Below are 25,618 nucleotides of genomic sequence, written 5' to 3'. Positions count from 1 at the left end.
TTAAGAGAACAAAAAACTCTCTTTTAATACTAAGGAACCTGTAACATCGGAGAGGTGTATTTTTTTGTAAGCGAACTCTCAGTCAGTGCCTAAAAGTATTTACTAAAATAAAGAGCCAAAAGGGGTTTTAGTTCGGTGATGCAAAATTTATAAAAGTCAAGTATTTTATTTTTATTATAAAAAAACTAGACTTGATTTTTATAAATTTTGCATTGTCGAACTGAAGCCTTTTGGCTTTTTATTTTAGTTATATGCAAGAGATTCAACAATTCCCCCTCATGAGAAAGTTTGTCTTAGCACTGGCATTGTTCTTAGGGACAAATAGTTCTTCTATATAAAGTAGGTTCCAAGAGACAAACTGTATTCTGATCATTATTTCTGCAGTATTGTTTAAGGAATTGGAGAGTACAATTCAGGCATCAGTAAATAGGAATGTTACACTTCAGTGGGGACAGGATAGCTATATGATGGAGAGGTCGATTGTACTGATTTATTCATTTTCTATAATAAAGCAACAGGTGAGTTGGATAAAGAAAACTACTACATCATGATATTGCTAGACTTTGCAAAGACATTTGATAGGATACTGGAATGAAACCCTGTTTGATAAATTGGGGGAAATAGTGATGACTCTGAAGCTGATGGAGTGGCTGAGGATTGAAAGACAACAAAAGTTAGGATATGGTGGAATAGAATCAAGGAGCAGTGGGATGACTAGTGGTTATGCCACAGTCTGCATACATGGACTTTTTTCATATAGAAATTTATTTGAAGGAACTGGGGTGCTTAAGGGTCAAAGCTGTATAACTAAGAGGAGACCTCCACATAGCCTTTAAACGAATGCGGAGAACCGACCAGGGCTTCTGACCTAATGTCCAATCCTCACCTTCTCATGGTGCACACTGTTGGGTATCTACCTGGATACTGAACGAACGAGGATGTGCTGGCAATTTCATGCCAGCTGGAGCGTTGCCCGGTTAAACAAGGCTCCCTTTGTTTTCGCCAGGGAACCAAGGCGAATAGTGAAAAGTCAGCTACTGGAACAAATCTGAAAACACACCCCAATTCAACATCACCAGAGTTAAAGATTGGTAGTATCAACATAAGAAGCCTGAATGACAAAGAAATGGAGCTAGCTGAGGAATTAGATAAGTACCAGATCGACATAATAGGGGTGACTGAAACAAAAAAGACAAAAACTGGTGAGATCTTTCTGAGCAATAAATACAAAATGTTATATTCAGGCAATGACAATCAAGGAAAAGAAGGAGTAGCCACAGTATTCAACACAAAATACGAGGCTAATCTTCTCGAATGGCAGTCAGTCTCAAGTAGAGTGATGTGGGTAAATATGAGAATGGGGAACTGGACAATGAGAATTATTTGTGCCTATGGTCCCACAGAAGGTTCTACTAAGGTAGAAGTGGAGGAATTTTTTGATGCTTTAGAAAAAGCAACTGAAACAATGAAAAAGGAAAAGTTGGTCCTTGTTGGGATATAATAGGTCCTTGTAGGAAATGATTGTCAGACATACAAAAATATTTTGGGAAAATTTGGAGAAAAGAGCAAACTAATAATAATGGCAAATACCTGTTGGATTTCTGCTCAGGACATGGACTAGCTATTACTAACACTATGTTCCAACATAAAAATGTGCGCAAATTCACATGGAGAGAAGAGGCAAGGAATAAGAAAAGTCTCATTGACTATGTATTGTTGATAGTGATGTTTTTTCCCTGGTGCAGGACACCAGAGTGTACAGAGGATTTGAAATTGGAAGTGATCACTATTTAGTCTTGAGCAGGATAAAATTGAATTTCATATTGAAAAGAATAACATGTAAGAAAGTTTTAAAGTGAATAAAAGTTGCGCAGCTCTCAGATGTGATCTGTAGACTAAAATACACAAAGATTATTGAAGAAAAAATGAAAGAGTTTGAGAACAGGAACCAAACCTTGGAGATCCTTGAAGAAAACCCTGATTGATTCAGCCAGAGAGGTATGTCTGGTGGACACAGGAAGTTAAAGAGGCAGCGAAGGAAAAGAAGAAATCATATCAAAAGTTCCTGGCAAATAAGTCATGTTGTGCTCTTAGAGAATACAGAGACAAATGTAAGAAAGCAAAACACTGTAAAACTTGCTAAACAAAAGTCATGGGAGGACTTTGGCAAGTACATAGAAAATAAATATCAAGAAGTGGTAAGATATTCTGGAGGTTGTTGAAGCTTAGGAATGGAGGAAAGACTGCTGTAAAAGGAGTTAGAGATGATAAAGGTGACATGAAAACAGAAGAAAAAGATATCCTTGAAGTATGGAGTAATTACTTCGAAAAATTACTAAATGAAACAAGCAGTGATAGCACAGTGGTAAAAAATACTCAACAGGCATTCAGTCAGGAATACATATCCATATTTGAAGTAGAAAAAGCCATCAAAGGCTTGAAATGTGGAAAGGCAGCAGGAGTATATGATTTTCGACCAGAAATGCTGAAGTATGGTGGTATAAAAGTCTTACGGTGGCTGCACTGCATAGTCAGAAAGCCTGGACAGAGGGACGAATTCCCGATGATTGGAGTAGAGCTCTAATAGTGCCCATATTTAAAAGGGAAATAAAACTGAATGTGAGAATTACATAGGTATTTCCGTACTGAGCGTTCCTGGCAAGATCTATGCAAGTATACTTGAGAAACGGTTAAGAAGAATTGTGGAAGAAAAGCTTGGTGAAGAACAAGCTGGATTCAGGCCAAATAGAGGCTGTCAGGATCAGATCTTCACTTTACAACAAATAGTTGAGAAAGCATGGGAATATAACAGAGATCTGTATTTAAGTTTTGTCGAACTGGAAAAGGCATATGACAAGGTGCCAAGATAGAGAAGCTATTCAATACGTGACAGTTATATGGTGTCAATGGGGCATTATATCAAGCAATACTTAGTCTGTATTTGAGTTGTAAGTCAGCAGTTAGATTTGAAGGATGTACACGAAGATGGTTTAATGTTGAATCTGGTGTGAGACAAGGATGTACATTATCCCCTCTGTTATTTAATATCTATATTGATCACATTATGAAGGAAAGTGGTATTAAACATGATATCAGAATTGGAGATGTTAATGTCAGCTCTTTGCTTTATGCGGATGATATTATACTTCTGAATAAATCCGCTATAAGTTTACAAGATTCCCTGACTAAATTGAATAAATGTTGTAATAGATATGGTATGAAGGGCAGCATTAAGAAGACAAAGACAATGAAAATAGGTAGAATTGTTGAAAATGTTGACTGTGTTGTGAACGGGGAACCTGTGGAACAAGTAAAACATTTCAGCTACTTAGGCACGATTTTTACTGAAGATGGTAAATTAAATATGGAAATAGACAATCAACAAAGCTGGTATAGTAGGAAGTCAATTGAATAAATTCATATGGAATAAGAGAGAAATTAGTCAGAACACTAAACTAGCTGTATACAAGACAGTGTTCAAACCAGTTTTAACTTATGGATCTGAGAGCTGGGTCAGAAGTAAAACACTTGACCAAGACTAGAGACTGCAGATATGAGAGTCCTGAGAAAGATTAGAGGTGTGAACAGATGGCATCAATGGCAATATCATATTAAAAACGAGGATATTAGATAAGAACTTGGCATTGTCAGCATCCAGGAATGTGTTAGCAGAGCCAATCTCAGTTGGTATGGTCACTTAAACAGAATGGGCAAGGAAAGATTAGCAAAACAAGTGTTCTCTGCCAGGTTGGCAGGAAAACGACCCAGAGGAAGACCAAGATATAGGTGGATTGATACGGTACAATGTGCCTTAGACACTAGAAATATAAGATCTGATAATGATAATATTTGAGTCTTGATAAGTAATAGACTGATTTGGAGGAAAATTGTAGATAGGAAGTTAGTAATTATGTAAATTTTTCATGTAGTAGTGTCATATTCTGTACACCCCTTGAGGGTACATGTCAGGAATTTGATGATGATACTAAACTGGAGGAGAGAAGTAGTAGCTAACAAAGATGCAAAGATCCTGCATGATGATTTATTATCCAATTCAGTATCCATTAGCCGATTGATAATGAATTGCTAGCTCAATTTGGCAAAGTGTAAGTTTTGGAATAAAAAGATTACAAGTTGCATTGATGGACTGCAGGAAATTGATGAGGTTAGGAATTCTGGGAAATAATGGTGGACTGGGGATTTAAATTCTAAGGACATATTCAAAAATAGGCAAAATAGCTCAAAAGATCACTTGAATATTGAACAACACAGTAACATGCAGCAATAAAAGTTATTCCTCTAAAATGGAATTAGATATGGCATTCTGGATTAAGACCAATCATAGGCAAGTAACCAAATGAGTGACTGGTCTCTGAGGATAGATTGATGTTTTGCGAGTTATAGAGGTTAGTTCATAGGCACAAAAAAAGAGAGAGAGAGAATATGATAGCAACATATAAGTTACTAAAAGGGATTTTATAGAGTAGATGATGATGAAGAAATTTATAATACTTGACAAGAGACCATCCCTAGAAGTTGTAAGAGTGTGGTAAAGCTATTAGTATCAGTAGTGTTTTGAAGAGTAATGAATGAGTAAAAATGTTTGCCAGAGGCAGTTCCGAGTACTTTGCCAGTGAATCAGTTAACAATGGTTATGTTATTGTTATATATTTTTTTTTGTTACATATTTCTCAACCCTGCTTTTGTCTTTGTCTTTTTTGTTTTATACTTAACTTTGTGAATTGTCGTGAATGGTCATCTGCCTTAACTATTGATTGCTACCCATTTATTTATTTCTACTAGATCTTATGTTCTCACGCTCTATAGTCTAACAAATTTGTTTTACTATGTATTGAGTTAGACTATGCATCGAGTGTGAGATTATAAGATTTTAAACTAAAGACAAAGCAGATATTGTTAGCATTCCTCACTTATGTTAATCTTTACCTATAATTAGTTGTGGCTTTGACTATTGATCATTTAAACTTTATCTTATGCAGGTTCAGAATTTTCAGGATAGTGCATTGACAGAATCAGTCCAGTGTGTTGTTCACAAATTACTTAATTAAATCAAATCGACAAGGCCATAATATTAGATATACAAGACAATGAAACAATGCTTAGAATATGAGAAACGATAGCCATAAAATGTGACGAACACTCAATAAATGTCCACCGACCTTACATAATCATCGAGAGTTGGAAGCTCCATAACATAAAAATTAGGTCATGACTCCGACCAATAGGAGACAACACAAGCACACCAAAGACACCTAGCTGACATGACATACCTCCCCCTTCCCCCACGAGTTCCGAAGATGACACACTGTCGAAACAGCTCACACCCCGTAACTCTCGCCCCTCACTTCTTCCCATGAATCCCTCCTCTTCCCCAAAAAATAATTTCTATCTTCAGATCCTTCTCTCTATCCACCCTTAATAATAATAATAATATTATTATACATATAAAAAACTCAGTTTTTTTCAAATAATCCTCCCCATCCCACATTACTTTCCTCCACTTTCCCAAAACCCCCTTCTTCCTTTAACAGCTTAACAGCAGATGAATGCTTATTGCTAGGATAAGGAGACAGAAAACAATGTCCAAAAAAGATATGTCTGAATTTTCCTCCTATGTTATTCTTCATATATTAGTTTTATAACACTTCAGTAATGCCCTAAGATTCGAGTAAAGAGCCAATGACATTGTAAAAGAAGGGGCACTCTCCTAAACAAAAGTAGGCTATATTATCCATTAAAATAATAGTTTTTTTTAGAGGAGTAACATGGGAATTTTCCCAGAAATAATACCTAAATCAAAAGGAATACTTGCATAGTCTGATCAATTCTTTCTGATTCAGACTTAGTTCTATGTTTCTTCCCTTAAAGTTAAACCACAATCTAGAATATCCTGCTAGTCATACATACACAAGCTGAAAATAAAGCATACCTTGAGTGAGCTTAAATCAATATTAATTTACATTATCTAGTACAGTACTCTACTTACTCTTACAGTAATTAATTATACACAGTTGAGATTAAGACACACCTTGACTGAACTTATTTCACTTGTTAACTTACACAATCTTTTTGTACCCATAAGCAGACACATTTGATGTACATTCTTGTTCAGAAATATCACATATATAAGTACTTGCAATTCTTGTTCAGCACTGTCTTTTAAATGAATCTTTTTTTCACAAAAGTGCTCCTTTTTGTCTTTCTTTCCTTCTGCTGGCTCGTTCTTGATATCCCACCAAATTTCTTCTTTGTACAAGTCTATGCCCTTTAGGACCCTTAACATGGCAGCAATGTCTGACTCTTTCCTAGCGAATCCCGATGATCGGCACTATATTTCCCATGGCCTTGGACCTTGGTAAGTGGAGATTGAGAATCCTAAGGCTTGAGACCTCCTCTTTTGATTACAGACAACGGACCTCATGTGGCAGAGGACCCAGGTAAGAGAAGACTGAGAAACCTAAGACCAAGTCTTTCTCGACGTTTCACCTTACAAAGGCCAGGACTTCTGTTGTATGCATTCACACATCTCTCATGTCCATATATGACATCTTTTGAAATTGCCATATATGGACATGAGTTAACAGTGTTACATAATGACATCATACACCATATTATTTTAATAAAGGCTCATGGTTAAATTATTACAAAGACAAGATTATTACAGAGAAAAATTGATATTTCTTTAAGTGCATTCTCCCTACAATAACATGTAAAATTGAGCATGATAAATTACATAGTAACATATCGAGAGAGTTTACAGTTAGTGTGGCTTTCTGCAGTTTGTCAGGATTTCAAGGCGATCCTTTACCTAATAATATATTTATTTATTTATTATTATTATTAAGAGAGACCTTCAGGGACTCATGGAGGGAGACCACACACACCAGCTATCATTAGATATATGAAGAGCCAAAGGCTTCAATTCAGCAACATATGACTTGTTTAAGTTAAGGGATATTACATCCCATATCGTTTCTTAGCCGATTAAGAAACTCAAAGAGTTTCATGCCGAATATAGTAGAAACTATATAGAGTTCGGTGATTCCAAGCGTAAGCAAATACCTGGATACTGCAGCAACTGACCCTTAAGGTAGTGCAAGCTGAAGCAACTCATGTCAAAGGTGGAGCAAGATCCGACCACTATTCTTGATATTTACCCATAATGTGATCTTAGCTCCTAGGAGCTGTATTACTGTTCTACATTATGAGAGAAGGTCACTACCCAGACCGGTTTCAACTTTTATTGAAGACTCATCAGTGAGTAGGTAGACCTAGTTAATATCAAGTTTGTAACGAACAGAACTTACAACCCTTCTATGAGTATTGCCGAGAGGTGTCCTAATAAATTATTAGATATATGAAGAGCCAAAGGCTTTAATTCGGCGACATATGACTCGTTTAAGTTAAGGGATATTACATCCCATATCGTTTCTTAGCCGAATAAGAAACTCGACGAGTTTCATGCTGAATATAGTAGAAACTATATAAAGTTCGGCGATTCCAAGCGTAAACAAATACCTGGATACTGCAGCAACTGACCCTTAAGGTAGTGCATAAGGGATGTTAAGTTAAGGGATGTAATATCCCTTAACTTAAACCAGCTATCATATTTGTTCTTGAATTCATTCACATGCTTGCACACACAATATCCATTACAATCCATTACAATCACACAACTTCTATGAGAGAAAAATCTAGATCTCACCCCCTCACCCCTTCTTTGCGACATTCATTCTCAGCTTCCAAGGATGCCCTTTTGTCGTTTCCCCCATCCTCCATAAAATGAAAAATTCCATCAACTGAAATCCTGTATGATCTTTTCAGAAGTTTGTAAGTCTGGTGTTTGCATTTTTTCATTTTTGACAGTCTCCTTTGCACTCTCACCACTGTACCAGAATCACAGTGGAAACCAGGAGACCAGACCTGCACACAATAGTCCAAGTGAGGTCTTATCAAGGCCATGTAAACTGACATCCTTATCTTTACATGTGAAAGTTCATTTCAGCGTTGCAATTATCTTTTGAGTTATATTTGCAATCTTTGCTACATGGTCCCCCGAACTTCAGCTTGCTATCTACTGACACTCCAAGATTCCTATCCAGATTAGTTTCTTCTAGTCCATAATCCCACCAATATAATACAACATTGGATATCTAATCATGCCAAAGTGCATGAATGCATTTACTGACATCCATTTTAATCCAAATTGCAGCCTATTCAAATCATTCTGCAAGTATTGCATATCAGCAGAATTCCTGATTACACTACCTCTCTGTGTATCATCAGCAAATAGCTGTATGTCACCTGTCAAATCCTTCCCAATATCATTAATGTACAGATTGAATAATAGAGGACCAAGGGCTGAACCTTGTGGTACAACACTAGTTATCTTAAATCTTTCAGACTCACATCCCATGTATACCACTTTTTCATATCTATCACTGAGCCATCCTCTTATTGATGCTAATATTTATAATCCAAACCCATATTCTCCAATTTATGCAACAGTCTTCCATGCTGTATTCTGTCAAAAGTTCTAGCAAAATCTGAAAGTATCATGGTGTATCCATTACCCTTGAGTAGTTCACTGGTAACATTATTGTGAGCAAGTTGCAAAACATGACATTCCCTTAGTAAACCCATGTTGTTCATTGCAAAGCAGAGATTCACTGTCAAACCATTTCTGAATGCAAGCCCTAACCATTATTTCCAAAATGTTCACAACTACTCCTGAGATGCTGATTGGTTGATAGTTGGATACATCAGTCTTTGCACCACCCTTGTGCAGTGGGATTACCATACATTCTTTCCACTCCTTCAGAATCTTCCCTGTTCTGAGACTCAAATTATATAGCCTGGTCAAAGGAGTAGCCAGTTCAGCTGAACACATATGCTGATATCCTATCAGCCCCTATTGCTGAATTCTTATTCAGTTTATGCAACAGCTCTAATACCTCATCTTCATACAGGGAAGAGGTAGCAGTGATCTCCATGCATACACCAGGTTGACAGCCTTTAGCAAATTTGGCACTCATTAGTTAAACTGCCTCTTTTGCATCTGTCACCCTCACATCATCTGCTTTCAGTAGAGTTATTCTTTCATATTCATTTTTTTTTCTTTTACTTGCAGTATATCAATAGAATTCTTGTGGGTTGTCTTTAGCTTGCAGAGCCAGTTTCTTTTCATACTCAGACTTAGCTTTCTGTTGGGGCTATAATTTTCATAACGGACATCATAATTATGCATACGGTATTCCTTCTGCATTATCTTTTTCTTACGAATCTCTTGATTAATAACATTATAAATCCATTTGACTCCTACCCTATTTATTCTTCAAACTCTTGGAATACATTCTGATATTGTATCATGTATTTTTTAAATTCTTCCCATGCACTGTTGATATTCTTCCCATCCAGCAATCGATACCATTGCACTGAACTCAGTATACTCTTCAGTTGGTCATAATTTCCTGCTTTGTAGTTCAGCATATAACGTTTTCTGAATGGAGCATTCATAAACTTAGCCGCTTCCCAAGTGAGCACCGCATGATCACTGTCACCAACTGGAGGCAGAATAGTTACATCTATAACTGAGACACCTTCTGATGCTATAATCAAAAGTAGCACGCTTTGACCTCGAGTTACTTCTGTCACATGCTGCTTGAGGAAGTTGTCTCTCAACAGTTCAATAAATTCGATTTCATTCTTCTCATGAGATTTTACTATTACCCAATCAATGTTTGGATAATTAAAGTCTCCCATTATGATTACTCTTTTCGTGCCCATTGTTTCTATTTGGTGATGCATTTCTTCATCACTAGCAACCGATCCATGAGGTCTTTAACAACACCCCACTATGTATTTGATCTTGTAAGATTCCACCTCACACGAGATGGCTTTAAACTCACTGGCACATGAAATACTGTTACTAGTACTACAATCATAGGTCTCAACTCTAACTGGATTCAAATCATCTGATATGATTAGCATGCCCCTCCTCTCCTATCCTGTTTATCCCTCCTAAAAAAATATTGTACCCTTTATGCTCAATACCAGCTAGTATGTCTGATTCTGATTGCCAGGTCTGACTAATGTCTACAGTCTGAGGTCCCAGCATATTGGTGAGGGCTACAAAATCTACCCCTTTGTTTCTGATACTCTTAGCATTCATGTACAGACAAGATAATTTATCTGCATGTTCTTTTGTATACTCTTGTCTGTCTGCATGACACAGTTTGACAACTTGCAGATCTCTATTCTTCTCTAGTGCCTTACACATGTAGATATCTTTTCACACATTTGATGGGTCTGATTCAGATGAACACAAAGTCGAAATTATTCTTTCCTCATACTCATTTTCATGATAATGCCATTCCCTTCATTAACACAGTTATGTAATATTGGCACTCTTACACCCATATTCTCACCATGTCTCCCTGTATAATTTAATTTTCCAGACTCCCAGTGTTAGGTCTCATACCAGTTATTAGTTTTTCAAGACTCCTGATACTAAACGCGTTGAAGTGTAGGCTGTCTCTCTTATATAAATCCAATCTTTCCTAAACTCACATTCATTCCTTCTACACAGGCTATGCATTGAATCATTTGTCATTATAGTCCTTCTTCATAATTCATTTTTATCTTATCAAAGTAATATACCAACTGTTTTTGCTTTCTGACTCTGCACTCTCACCTCTTCCAACAACCTTTTCATATCCTCTCTCAATATATATATATATAAAACCCCTTTTTTACACTTTTCAGGGGACTGATGGAAAAAAGTGTAAATAGCAGGAAATGTAAAAAAACATTACAAAAAAAAGGCTATAAAGATGACTTACTACTAGTATGTGAGTCTACATACTAGACTACAAAATTTAATAACTGAAAATAAATGAATTTCCAATTACTTTCATTTATCCATTTAAAAAATTTTTTAATTGTTGATTGTTTTTGCTTTTTTTTTTTTTTTTTGTTTTTTTTTGTTGACATAGCTCCAGATTGCTTTGCATTGAGTTCAATGCTTGACCTGTTTTTTACTATCGTGTTCAAAGTGGATACGGAAAGTCCAAGATCTTTTGCTAAATGCACACGTGTTTGTGGCATGCCAATCTACACATTGCAGAATTGCCATCTTTTCTTCTACCGAAAAACATTTTCTGTCTTTTTGCTCCATGTTACTAACATGGATAATCTACCACCGCAACTTGAAAGCAACTTTCACACGCTAAATTACATAGTAGAAATTCTGCAATATCAATTCATACTGTGATTGAAAAATCACACTTAAGACAGGACTAACGGAAAATGACGTAAATTGCGGGAACGTAAAAATGGGGTTTTACTGCATGTGTGTGTGTGTGTGTGTGTGTGTGTGTGTGTGTGTGTGTGTGTGTGTGTGTGTGTAGATAGAGAAAAAAATATAAAAAATAATTTTATATATTTATATAAATATATATACATGCATACATACATACATCTTCAAAGCCCACCTTTCCTAATTGGGTTGTGGGGGCAACAGCTGCAAGAGGAACTTCCAATGGTCACGATCCTCTGCCACCAAGCTCAGGTGTTCTGGTGGGATTCCCAAACGTGTCCACCCAAGGTTTTGGATATAATCTATCCAGCGAGTCCTTGGCCTTCCAAGTGGCCTCCCACCCTCTGGCTTGACAAAGAGGGCTTGCTTTAGGGAGCCTCTCTTGTGGCATTCTGACCAGGTGCCCGTACCAATATAACTGTGATCTCTCAACACGGAGAAGCAGCGGTTGAGTATTGAGGGTTTCCCGAATTGCAGAGCTTCTGACTCTGTCAAGTCTTGTCAGCCCCGCAACCCCTCGAAGGAACCTCATTTCAGCTGCTTGGATTTGTGTCCACATTCTTTCGGTCATTACCCATCTTTCATGACCATAGGTGAGGATGGGGACATGGACTGTATTGAAGACAGCCAGCTTCAATACTACCGAATGGCCAAGCTCACGCAATATTGAGCTTGCTAAACCAATTCGAGTATCTAGTTCTACATCCCATTTTCCATCATTAGTGAATATAGACCCAAGGTATTTAAACTTCTCCACCTGCCTCATTGGGACTCCACTTACATGTAGAGTGCACTGGGATGGTTGTCTTGAGGCTACAAATGTTTCAGTTTTGGCCACACTGATCTTCATTCCGGCTTCTGCACAAACAGCTACAAACATATCCAGGGTCGGCTGGAGGTCATCTGTGGAAGAGCTAAGCAGAACTAGGTCATCTGCAAAAAGCAAATGTCCAATGCTACATCTTCCAATTCTGACACACTCACTGCCTCGGCTGTGCCTATCAATCCAGTCCATAAATATTATGAAAAGGAGGGGTGACAGAACACACCCTTGACAGAGGCCAGCGGAGACTGTGAAAGGTTCAGACTTTGTGCTTGTTTACCCTGACACAAAACTCTGGGCATTTATACAGGGACTTGATAGCAGCTAATAGTTGGCCATCCACTCCATACTCCTGTACTACTTGCCAGAGCTTATCCCGAGGAACTCGGTCATATGCCTTCTCCAAGTCCACAAAACATGTGTAGACATTCTTGGCATATTCCCAAGATTTCTCAAAGACGTGCTTTAAAGTGAAGATTTGGTCAGTTGTGCTTCTATCAGAACGAAAGCCACATTGTTCTTCCTGGAACTTTGACTCAACTATGCTCCTGCACCGTCTTTCCAAGCACCTAGCATACACTTTCCCAGGCAGGCTGAGCAGAGAGAGATACCACGATAGTTACTGCAATCCTTCTGGTCTCCCTTCTTGAAGACTGATATTATTATGCCTGTCTGCCATTTTTTTTCTTGCCTAGATATCCAAGCAGTCTGACACACTCGAGTCAGTCAGAGAATACCGTCTCAATTTAAGGCTTTTAGCATTTCAGGCCGAATTTCATCATCGCCAGCAGCCTTGCCTGATTTTAGCGATTTTATTGCTAAATGGACCTCTTCTGCTGTGAGACTAGTCATTGCCCCGATCTGCACCTCTTGGATGTCCACAACTGCTGGGCCACCCGGGTTAAGAAGGCTCTCAAAGTATTCCCTCCATTTGTGGAGGATATCCTTCTTGGTTGTTAAAAGTGCACCATCAGAGGCCTTAATTGCCCTTGCTGTGCTCGATTTCCTCCCTTGAAGGCGACGGATGGTCTGCCAGAATACTTTGTTTGCATTTGCATAGGATGAGTCTAATCTTTCTCCAAAGGATTCCCAAGCCTTCTGCTTTGCTGTCTTCAATGCCTCAGCAGCAGCTTTTCGTTCTCAATATACTGCATACCGCATCTCAGGTGACCTGACCCTAAGCCATGTTAGGTAGGATTCCTTTTTTGCCCGGACAGTTTTTTGACTTCTTGGTTCCGCCAAGGTGTCCTTTTCTCACTGCCCATTGCCACGCTGAGCTGCTTTCTGCCACAGCATGAGAGTGCAGAGGCAGTGACAGCTGTTTTGAACAGCTTCCACTCCTCCTCAACATCTGCAGTATGCTTGGGAATCTCTTTGAACCTGGAGGAAATGTCATCTGCAAAATTCTTCCTCACAGCCTCATTATCCAATGCCTTTCATTTCACGCAGTATAGCTGCTTAGGCCTACCAGCATTGATGGTTGCATCTAGTTTCTGAAGCCATAGAGTGCACACAACAAGGTGGTGGTCAGTTGACAGTTCTGTCCCTCTTCTCACACAAACGTCCAACACTGAGGAAAATAGGTCTGCTGAGACTATAAAGAAGTCAATCAGAGACCTTTGTTCTAGTGTATCCTTGTACCAGGTATACTTACGGACTTCTCGGTACTGGAAGAAGGTATTCATTATGGACAAGCTGTTAGTACAGCAGAAGTCCAATAATTTCAACCCATTCACATTAAGGTCAGGGATGCCGTTCCTCCCAGCCACACCCCTCCATGTCTGGTCATCTGTTCCAACATGTGCATTGAAGTCACCCATTAGCAGGACTAATTCCATGTCTGCCACCTTGTCAAAAGCAGCATCCCCTTCCTCTAGGAAGGCAGAGTATTCTGACTCCAGGTGTGTGTGTGTGTGTATATTTTTTTTTAAATTAATTTTGAAAAATATACCATTTGGGTTATAGAAAAATGGGGATATGATAGTATCGTATAAGTTACTGAAGTTTTATCGAGTAGACACTGAACAAAATTTTTAATATACGAGGGGACAGGAAAGAACAAGAGGTCAACAACAATTCTAAATTTCACTGTTGAAATTGTGTAAAGGATGTTGTTAATAAGGGTGTGAGAACTAGTTTTTTGCTCTGAGAGGTGAATGAATGAATTGCCAGAGACAGTCATGGCTTCTTTGTCATTGAATGAGTTTTAGGAGAGGCATTTTAGAAATACTTTATTATAGGTCTCTTCTGATGCGTCTTTTTGATCCTGCAGAGATGCATGTGCAAAATGCTGAATCGGTGCTGCATGAGCACATGCTGCTCATGCAGCACCGATATCTACTGATAGATAAACAGTTGGGAAATATATTACAAAAAAAAAAACTTTCCTATTTTTGGATATATATCTAATAGTACATTTTTGTTTTTTTTTGTCTATATAAATAAGAAGTATTTTATAATGTATAATTATTTTCTTACTCTTTTAATAGTTGTAGCATGTGCTCTTACGAGGAGTGAGATAATTAAGAACTGGGAATGGCTAGAAAAAAATTTATTGCAATCTTTAGGTAAGAAGTATTTTCAGTTCCTCTTTCAGTGTCACATTTGTTATTTTCAAACTGGTTTAAATTTTGTTATGAGAGAGACAGTTATTATGCAGCTTAATGATGTTGAAATCTGTTGAAATTCGGGTATGTTACCTATATCAAAATTTTAGTAAATGTACTTGTCCAAAATATTCTTCTTTTTCTTCTTCTGCAGCTTCTCCCACTTAAGTGGGGTCACTGTTGGTAATGAGTCTCCTCCACACCTTCCTGTCTTGGGCTGTCACCACATCCAAGTTCTTTATCCCCAAGTCCTCTTCTACCAACTCCCTCCATCTCTTCTTTGGCCACCCACGCTTCTGCCTTCCTTGCACATCTATTTGCATGACCCTTCTTCCCACATATTCATCCTCCCTCCTCATCATATGACCAAAACATCTCAACCTTGCCTCCTGTATTTTCACTCCTAAGTTCGTAACTTTCACTCTTCCCCTGACATAATCATTTCTCAGACGATCCTTTCTGGTCATACCGCACATCCACCTAAGCATTCTCATCTCTGCTACTTCATCCTGCTGATGTTATTTTTCCTCAGGGCCACAGTTTCTATAGCATATGTCATAGAAGTATTTTCTATGACATATGCTATAGAAAAATCTATAGCAAAATATATACTGTCCTATAGATTTTGCCTTTCAGATTGATCGGCACCCTCTTATGACATAATATTCCAGCCATCTCCCTCCAGTTCCTCCAACCCGTTTGTATCCTACATCCCACTTCCTTCTCAGCTCCTCCATCTTCTTCCACTGTTGAACCTAAGTATCTAAAGTCTCTCACCTTCCTGATGACATTTCCTTCCAGCTCCAGATCTGTCACCTGTCCGCCGCCCACTGTGCAACACATATACTCTGTCTTACTTCTGCTCAGTCTCATACCTCTCTCTTCCAGTACTTTTTTCCATCTTTCCAGTTTAGTTTCTGCTTCTTCTCTTGAATCTGCACACAGCAAGATGTCATCTGCATACAACATTGTCCAAGGCACATCTTCTCTCACCTCACAATATTAAACAGAAACTGACTTAATGCTGACCCTTGATGCAAGCCAACTGTTACTTGAAAACTTTCTGTCTATCCCAGACAGGTCCGAACACTTGTCTTTACATTTCTGTACATTTCCTGCACCAACCTGAGATATTTCTCCAGAACCTTCTTCTCCCTCAGACACCTCCAGACTTCTTGCCTTGGCACTCTATCGTATGCTTTCTCCAGATCAATAAATGCCAGATGTAGCTCCCTTTGTTTCTCTCGATACTTTTCCATCATCTGCCACAACCCAAAGATAGCATCTGTTGTTGATCTACCAGACATGAAGCCAAATTGTTCCTTTGCAATCTCCACCTCCTTCCTCAATCTACCATCAAGAACCCTTTCTAGGATTTTCAATGAACAGTTCCCACAGTAGGTCAATTCCCTCTTCCCCTAGTGCCTTCCATGCCTCCACTGGAATTCTGTCGGGGCCCACCGATTTTCCATTCCTCATCCTCTTCATGGCCTCCGTCACTTCCATTCTACTGATATTCTGCACCATCCCCTCAGAAGGCTGCCCCATCTTCTCTGTTGAGTCCTTGCATTTTCCTCATTCAAAAGTCCCTCAAAGTATATTTTCCATCTGTTTCTTATGTCCACATCCCTCCATAAAACTCTTCCTTCAGCATCTTTGATCTGCCTCACATGTAAGATGTCCTTTGCTGCTTTATTTCTACATTTCACTAGTCAGTAAATTTTTCTCTGTCCTTCCTTTGTTTCTAATTGATTATACAGATCTTGATATGCCATGGCCTTCGCCTGTGCCACAACTCTCTTGGCTTCTTGCTTTCTCTCTCTCTCTCTGTACACCTCTCTGTCCTCTTCTATTCTTGACTCATCCCATTTCTGCTTTGCCTTCCTCTTAGCTGTCACTGCCACTTGTACATTATTATCCCACCACCAACCCTCTTCCTGCTCTCTAATTTTTCCAGTTGTCTCACCAAGCATCTCGATTGCACAGCTCAGGATTGCTTTTGAATTATGTTTCCACCAATCTTGTACACTTTCCAGTCCATCCGGAATCCTCTCTAACACCCTCTCACTTGTCCAAAATATTACGTGGATAAAATTTTTTGAATGGGAGGGGATTTTTTTATTATACAGAATTTTTTAGATCTAAAACACAGTCTCCATACTTTGAAATGTTGGCAAGGTGGATAATTTCATTTATCCACCTTGCCAGGTTTATGAATGGAAATGGTTCTACCGCTAAAAGTCAAGTGCGATAGAAAAATAGTTGTTAATTATTACAACTGGTCATAACGATTATAGGCATTATGCACTGAACATTTATATTTTTATATTTACATGAAAAATATAGAATGCTGACAAAAGATATATGCAAGGATGAGAAATCCAGTTTGAATCGATAAACCAATAAAATTGATATTTTTCTTGGACTTTAAAAGATAAAAGTAACTTGAACTAATTATACAAGTAAAGTGGATATTAGATCCAGCATTATTTCAAAGCCAAATGTAGACTATGGAAGTTTCTTAAAATAAGTTTACCAGAGAGCTTATGGGAATACACTCACCGACATTCGCGAGTGGCCTTAGCGCAGACTGCTTGGAAGACATAGGCGTTGCCCAAGCATCTATATATTTGTCTTCTATTGGTCCATTTTGATAAGATTTCACTAGCCTGGCAGCAGTTTCGAACCGATTGGTTCTCAGCAGAAACCAGGCAGAAATCTTACGAGAGAGCAAAAACTCAGAAGTTTTTCAGGACTAAGGAACTTGAAATGACCAGAGAATTTACGGGAATACACTCACCGGCATTTGCGAGTTGCTTTAGTGCAGACTACTTAGAAGACATAGGCACCTCCCAAGCATTTATATATTTGTCTTCTATTAGTCCATTTTGATAAGATTTTGCTGGCCTGACAGCAGTTTTGAGCTGGATGGTTCTCTGCAGAGACTAGGCAGAAATCTTAAGAGAGAGCAAAAACTCTCAGGAGTTTTTCAGGACTAAGGAACTTGAAATGTCAGAGAGATGTATTTTTCGTAAGTGAACTCTCGGTCAGTGAATAAAAGTATTTACTAAAATAAAGAGCCAAAAGGCTTCAGTTCAGTGATGTCAATTCCTTAAATGATTTAGTTATACAAGTAAAGTGGATATTAGATCCAGCATCATTTCATAGTGTCTACATTCGTCTTTGAATAATGCTGGATCTAATATCCACTTTACTTGTATAACTAAATCATTTAAGGAATTGACAAAGTAGATAAGAATATAAATTAAATTACACTTTAATAAATATTTCCGATATTTCGGCAACGTCACGTTACCATCTTCAAAAGGAACTTACAAAAAAGGCACGTGCACGTAGGCACTACAACACAGTAACTGACAATGAAGTGATGAAGCTATTGTTCTCCTAAAAGTCCTGATGGTGCCCCCTAGCGGGCTATGTAGGTGTTCTTGGCTGTTGGGCTGAAGGTCTGCTGATGTAAGCCTCCCAAATTTCGGTCATTCGCATACAACCAAATTTGTTGAGATTTGGAGAGTTTCTTGGGGCTGAGGCTAATTCCATGAATAGTATTTCGAATTTGTATTTGCTACGGTGTGTTACTGTAGCTTTCTTCCACCGTATTATGTGGCATGTATCCAGAGCATGGTCTGCAAGACCAGAGTGGCTGTAATTGTGAAACCGGATGTAGTCCTTGTGTTCCAAAATTTTGATATTCACTGTCCTGCCTGTTTGGCCAAAGTAAGACGGTTTACAGCTGCAAGCGACCTGGTATACACCAGATAGGTGTAGGGGAAGTGGTTGGTCTTTAGTGGAGCAGATAAGGAATGCCAATTTTCTGTGTGGTTTGTAACAGGAGGTCAAGTCATGTTTTTTTGAAGATTTTGGTAATTTTTTCCGAGGTACCTCGGATGTAGGGAATGGTGATGGGTTTAGAGTAATCCTTGTTTTGAAGGGGGGGGGGGGGGGTTGTGGTTTGTTGGTTTCAATATTTTTTTTGGGGGGGGGGTAGCTATTGGCTGAGAAAGTATTGAGGATGTCATTTAGTTCAGTGTTTAGGGCCTTGTCGTTAGAACAGATTAGTTTAGCCCTGTTGTATAGTGTTTTTACCATTCCATATTGTTGTGAGGGGGGGGGATTGTTGGTGAATGTACCTGCCTGCATAGATGGGTTTTCTCTAAACTGAGAAAACCAAAGTTAAATCAGGCTGGTCGGTGATTAGTGTGTCTAGGAAATGGAGGCTGTTGTTTTCCTCTTTTTCCAGAGTTAACTTGATTCTGGGGTGTTGGTTGTTTAAGTGTGTTAAGAAGGAGTGGAGTGTATCAGAGCCATGTGGCCAAATAGCGAACACATCATCAACGTAGTGAAGCCATATGGTTGGTTTTTGTGGGGCAGAGGATAAGGCTTTTTCTTTAAAGGTCTCCATAAAGAAATTTGCCAATGGTGGAGAGAGTGGTGAACCCATGGCTGTCCCCTCTATTTCTTTGTAGAATTTTCCCTGCCAAGCGAAATAGCCTGAGTTCATTATGAACTGAAATCGGGCCGAGATATTGGGAGAAAATTTAGCTTGGATTAGCTCTAAAGTTTCCTTGAGTGGGACATTTGTTAATAAGGAGGAGATGTCAAAGCTGACCAGTATATCAGTATGTTGTAGTGTAAGGTTTTCTATGCTGGCTTTGAAGTGGGCTGAGTTTTTTTATGTATGGTGTGTTGCCAGTATAATGTAGGCTGCGCCATTGTAATGTGTGTATATATATAGTTGGTTATTTGCTACTTCTAATTTGTATATATACTGTTAATATCTCTTTATTGTTTATCTTTTTTGATCTACCTTAAGTATTCCTTTTCATGCCTAGAATCTCCAGATATTTGTTTGATGACTGCACCCCCAAAGTTCCCCTATAGGCAAAAGAAAGCTTTCATACCCTAGTAGATCAAGAATTATCTATATCTTATCCTCGCCAAGGTTTTTTTTTCAGTCATGGCAAAATATTCGCTACCTATCGGTGGAGTTCTTTTTTAATTTTTCGACAACCTCATATTTTTACAAATTCTTTGTCTGCTGTGATACACGAGACGTCATCTAAAATTGATCAAAGTGTACCGCAGCAGACAAAGAATTTGAAAAAATACGAGGTCGACAGATCAAAAAATTCGAAAAATTAAAAAAAGTACTCTACTGTCAATCCAAAACTTCCTACCAACACCGTAATCAACCTTTCTTCAATCATCCTATAGCACTTAACGTGCTTTCACGTGGCCACAACTTCGCCATTGCTCCCAGAAAAATACCCAGTGAGGATATTATGATCCAGATCGAACATGGAATCCGCCACCTTCTGAATCAAATCGCCAACAGTGTAAGATTGGATGTAGCTTGTGTCCTCTCCAAAGCAAGACTACAAAAAAACCAACATATCTAACAAGGAATATAATGCTCTTTAGGAAATGAGGAATCATAAAGAAATAGTTATCGCCAAAGCGGATAAGGGAAATGCAACTGTAGTACTTAACCAAAAGGACTACACAGGTAAGCTTAATGCTCTTCTATTAGATCGGGCTACTAACCTCCCTATCAAATACAATCCCACCAACTCACAAATCAGAAAACTTCACAGGCTCCTTAAGAAAGTCACTTCTTGGCCTGTAGAAGTTACTAACAGATTAAAACCGTTTAATGGACCCCCGTATTTATGGACTCCCAAAAATACATAAAGAAAATGTGCCATTACATCCCATAGTGGATAGCATTGATTCCCCCACATACAAATTAGCTAAACATTTGGCCAAAGTGCTCACACACTATACTGGCAACACACCATCACACATAAAAAAATTTAGCCCGCTTCAAAGCCAGCATAGAAAACCTTACACTCCAACATACTGACATAATGGTCAGCTTTGACATCTCCTCCTTATTCACAAATGTCTTACTCAAGGAAACTTTAGAGCTAATGCAAGCTAAATTTTCTCCTGATATCTCAGACCTATTTCAGTTCACAATGAACTCAGGCTATTTCGTTTGGCAGGGAAAATTCTATAAACAAATAGAGGGAACAGCCATGGGTTCACCACTCTCTCCACCCGCCAGCCTGATGGAACCTTGATTTTCTCAATTTATAGAAAACCCACCCATACAGACAGGTACATTCACCAACAATCCTCCCGCCCCCCCACCTCACAACAATATGGAGTGGTGAAAACACTATACAACAGGGCTAAACTAATTTGTTCTAATGACAAGGCCCTAAACACTGAACTAAATCACATTCTCGACACTTTCTCAATCAATGCCCCCCCCCCCCCCCCCAAATCCAAAAAATATTGAAACCAACAAACCACAACCGCCCCCCCCCTTCAAAACAAGGATTACTCTAAATCCATTATCATTCCCTACATCTGAGTACCTCTGAAAAAATTACCAATATCTTAAAAAAAACATGACTTGACCTTCTGTTACAGACCATACAGAAAATTGGCATCCCTTATCCACTCCACTAAAGACCAACCACTTCCCCTACACCTATCTGGTGTATACCAGGTCCCTTGCAGCTGTAAACTGTCTTACTTTGGCCAAACAAGCAGGACAGCGAATATCAAAATTTCAGAACACAATGACTACATCCAGTTTCACAAGTACAGCCACTCTGGTCTTGCAGACCATGCTCTGGATACATGCCACAGAATACGGTAGAAGAAAGCTACAGTAATACACCGTAGCAAATACAAATTCAAAATACTATTCACGGAATTAGCCTCAGCCCTAAGAAACTCTCCAACCTCAACAAATTTGTATGAGACTGCCTGAAATTTGGGAGGCTTACATCAGCAGACCTTCAGCCCAACGGCCACGAACACCTACATAGCCCACTAGGGGGCACCATCAGGACTTTTAGGAGAACAATAGCTTCATCACTTCATTCTCAGTTACTGTGTTGTGGTGCCTACGTGCACATACCTTTTTTGTAAGTTCCTTTTGAAGATGGCAACATGATGTTGCCGAAATATCGGAAATATTTATTAAAGTGTAATTTAATTTATATTCTTATCTACGTTTTCAATTCCTTAAGTGATTTAGTAATGCATAACCAACGTATAAGCTTATCTTTGACACTTTACTCGTATAATTTTGCATTGCCGAACTAAAGCCTTTTGACTCTTTATTTTAGTAAATAACTTGAACTGATATTTTTTAAAATACCTAAATTTAGACTATAATTGAAAAAAAAACACTCAAATCTGAATTTAAATTGATAAACATTATTATCAAATTAAATTGTGATTAAAACACGAGAACCCTCAATTTAATCCCCCACCCCTTCCACCCAGGTGAGATTGGTCACTAGGACCATGTGAGAATCTTTCCAAGATTCTCATGGGCATCCCTTTTTTAAACTATATGTTTTGCCTCTCCTTCTGCTTTCCATTAAAAATTTATTTATTCCTTTTTTTTTGATACTTGCAATCCTTAATTCCTATGAAACTGAAGAAAATAATTACACATCATTAATATAGACTTTTCAAGAATGAGAGCAAAATTATAAATGAAAATCACTGGGAATCAATCTCTTGGAAACATACACAAACATTAAGCAGGTCTGTGGGTATACATATGATGTTCAATAAGTGGCATTTCTGAAATAAAATTGTCATGTCATTCCTGGTTGACTGATAAAAAAAAAATTGCTGCTGCTAAGCTTTTAGACCAATTGTTCCATTAAGACAGGACTCACCCCCTCCAAAGTCTGTAACTAAACCTAATAAACAAACAATGTCAGTACTCCCCCTCCCCCAACACAATGATACTGTGCTTGGGGAATTTTGAAAGTGGATCCTCACTTTCCAAATTATGCCACTCTAATCAGCAAATCAGTGCAATGAGGTGGATTTTGAGCTATCAGGAAAATAATGTGAAAGATTTTTACCAAAACAGAAAGTGAAGAAACGGATTGGTTTAATTTTTTTTTTTTTTTTTTTTTTTTAATAGTGGTATTTGTTCAAGACTTCAGGGACTCATAGCTAGTGATCATGGGAGTTGCAAACCCAAGATATCCGATGCTGGACCAAGCCTTACTTCACATAATATACATCTGTTATAATAAATTTAGTTTAATCCTTTATCCAAGTGTGAGTAAACAAAGTTTGCACCTGAAAATATCTTCAGGACGTAGGTAGTACAACACCAGGCAACTCGTAGCAAAGGTGGACCAAGCTAACATCACTCCTATCTCAGTATCTCCCATAATGCAAAACACATCTCCTTGCGGATATGTATAATGTTATGCATTAAGGGAAGGGCCACTACCCAGACTAGTTTCGACCTCTATTGAGGTCTTTTCAGTGGGAGCCAGGCCCAGAGGTGGAGATACCAGGCAGAAGCAATGGCAGGTCATCTTTACCTATAGGAGTTGCCAAACGGTGTGCCACCTTTTTTATTAAATTACTCTTGATTTAGAGAAAGATGTTGAAAGTTTATTTTTCACTTGGTTAGACTATAATAAATTTAGTTTAATCCTTTATCCAAGTGTGAGCAAACAAAGTTTGCACCTGAAAATGTCTTCAGGACTGGGGTTAGGTAGTACAACACCGGGCAACTCGTAGCAAAGGTGGACCAAGCTAACATCACTACTATCTCAGTATCTCCCATAATGCAAAACACATCTCCTTGCAGATATGTATAATGTTATGCATTAAGGGAAGGGCCATTACCCAGACTAGTTTCGACCTTTATTTGAGGTCTCTTCAGTAGGAGCCAGGCCCAGAGGTGGAGATACCAGTGAGCAAACTCACACTTGGATAAAGGATTAAACTAAATTTATTATAGTCTAACCAAGTGAAAAATAAACTTTCAACATCTTTCTCTAAATTCAGAGTAATTTTTAAAAAAAAAAAAAAAGGTGGCACACCGTTTGGCAACTCCTATAGGTAAAGATGACCTGCCATTGCTTCTGCCTGGTATCTCCACCTCTGGGCCTGGCTCCCACTGAAGAGACCTCAATAAAGGTCGAAACTAGTCTAGGTAGTGGCCCTTCCCTTAATGCATAACATTATACATATCCTGAAGGAGATGTGTTTTGCATTATGGGAGATACTGAGATAGGAGAGTTGGTAGCTTGGTCCACCTTTGCTACAAGTTGCCCGGTGTTGTACTACCTTACCCCAGTCCTGAAGATATTTTCAGGCGCAAACTTTGTTTGCTCACACTTGGATAAAGGATTAAACTAAATTTATTATATTCTAACCAAGTGAAAAATAAACTTTCAAAATACATCTGTTATGTTATATCTGTATACTTGTCCCTCATATTCTTTCTCTCGCCTTTTCTCCTAATTCTATCTGTGAAGCCTAGTTAGCAAGGAAGGATTAGACCAATCCTTCCCCTCCTTCAAATGATGGATAACAAGTATGAAGGAGGCTGTAAGACACAAGGCCACAATGAGTACGTAAAATGCCCAAGTGTGACTCTCTCTCTCTCTCAACTAATGGAACTAATAACAGAAAATTATACCTACAGCTGTAGGTACACACACATATAATTTTCTATTATTAGTTCTAGAAAAGAAGACTTACTATTGGAAGCAGAAAAGTGGGGCATCATTGGGCTGAGTGAAAATTGTATTGATTTAAAGAATGGACATTACTCTCTAGTTATGGTGACAATGCAAGATCTTGGGGAATAATTGGCTTCCCAATTAACCACTCCATAAAAGAAAATACAAGAAATAACATATGTCACAAACAGGATTGCAGAATTCTACCTTAAAATAAATAGATCTTATAAATTAAGGATTATACAAATTTATTCACCAACCTCAGACTTCATGGAGAAAGAAATAGATGCATTTTGTGAAACACTAACTAACTTGTAAATAGATGACATGTTCTTTATGATCTTGATAGGGGACTTCAGTAGTAACTGGATGTAAGCGATGACTATCTAGTAGCATTGGAAAATGTGGACTGGGCCACAGAAATGAAACTGGAAGAATATTGATAGAATTTGCTGAAAGCAAGGATCTGTAGGTTATCTGCTATTTAATGATATCAGATTATTTTATATTATTTTTTTTTTAGCAAGGGCCAATTTTGAATAAATAAATAAATAAATAAATAAAAAGCAAAGGATAACTTTTAATTGTATCAAGTATAGCAAAAATGCATTTCTTTTAATAAGAAGTGTTTATATAAAAAATATTTGTATATTTACGACTTGTCGCGGACTGTTTGATTGCGATGTTTATTTGTAAAAAGGACTCACCTTTAATTTAGTCTTTTATTTCTGTAATGTAAACTTGAGAGAAGAAAATATTGAACTCTGACAGTGTTTTCACATTAGAGAATTGTAGCCTTGTTTATAACAAGCAACTGTCATCTTACCGCTATGTTACTTACTGTATTAGGCAGTAATTTGCTTGCACAAAGTTGGTACTTCTGAAGAGGAAGTTGAATTAATATGAGAGAATAATAGAACAGCTGTTGTTTTGATTAGAATGGAGATGACGTTCTGAAAAGTTAGAAGTTTAGGGGGAGAAATAGTTTAAAGGAATTCTTTAACCAAAAAAGTGGAAAAGAGAAACAAACAGTCATTCCAAAATTAACTGTTGAATTTCTTTCAAAGAAAGCTGTTATAGTTACATAAAAGTATATATAGTTTCTCCTGAAGCAACAGACAGTTCCTTTTGATACATTATGCAGAAAACATATTCTAGTTAAGTGCTGTAAACCTGAAAGAGATGAATTCTTTTTGTTCAAGGATAAGAATGAAGTTTCCACAAGGAAAAAGGTAACTTTAAAATTATCTTTATATTTCAAGGAAGCGGAAATAGAACTGATATTGCAGAGAAGATATGAAAG

The 25,618-nt window shown here is 38.0% G+C and overlaps 1 protein-coding gene across 2 annotated transcripts in view; it reads left to right on the top strand.

The window, feature by feature from the left end:
• The window catches only part of Tbc1d8-9 (TBC1 domain family member 8/9), a 571,393-nt gene that overhangs the window by 72,139 nt on the left and 473,636 nt on the right, over positions 1–25,618 (top strand). For both annotated transcript variants that reach the window (XM_090415485.1, XM_090415484.1), the window contains exon 4: positions 14,651–14,728. In XM_090415485.1, the coding sequence (XP_090271611.1) occupies positions 14,651–14,728 (78 nt within the window). The remainder of the gene's footprint in view (positions 1–14,650; positions 14,729–25,618) is intronic.

Source organism: Typopeltis vanoorti, chromosome 3 (assembly GCF_054136105.1).
Source record: "Typopeltis vanoorti isolate ZY-2024b chromosome 3, IOZ_Tvanoo_1.0, whole genome shotgun sequence".
NCBI classification, from domain to species: domain Eukaryota; kingdom Metazoa; phylum Arthropoda; class Arachnida; order Uropygi; family Thelyphonidae; genus Typopeltis; species Typopeltis vanoorti.
The sequence above is the reverse complement of the archived record's forward strand: the minus strand, read 5'-3'. Positions and strand labels throughout refer to the sequence as shown.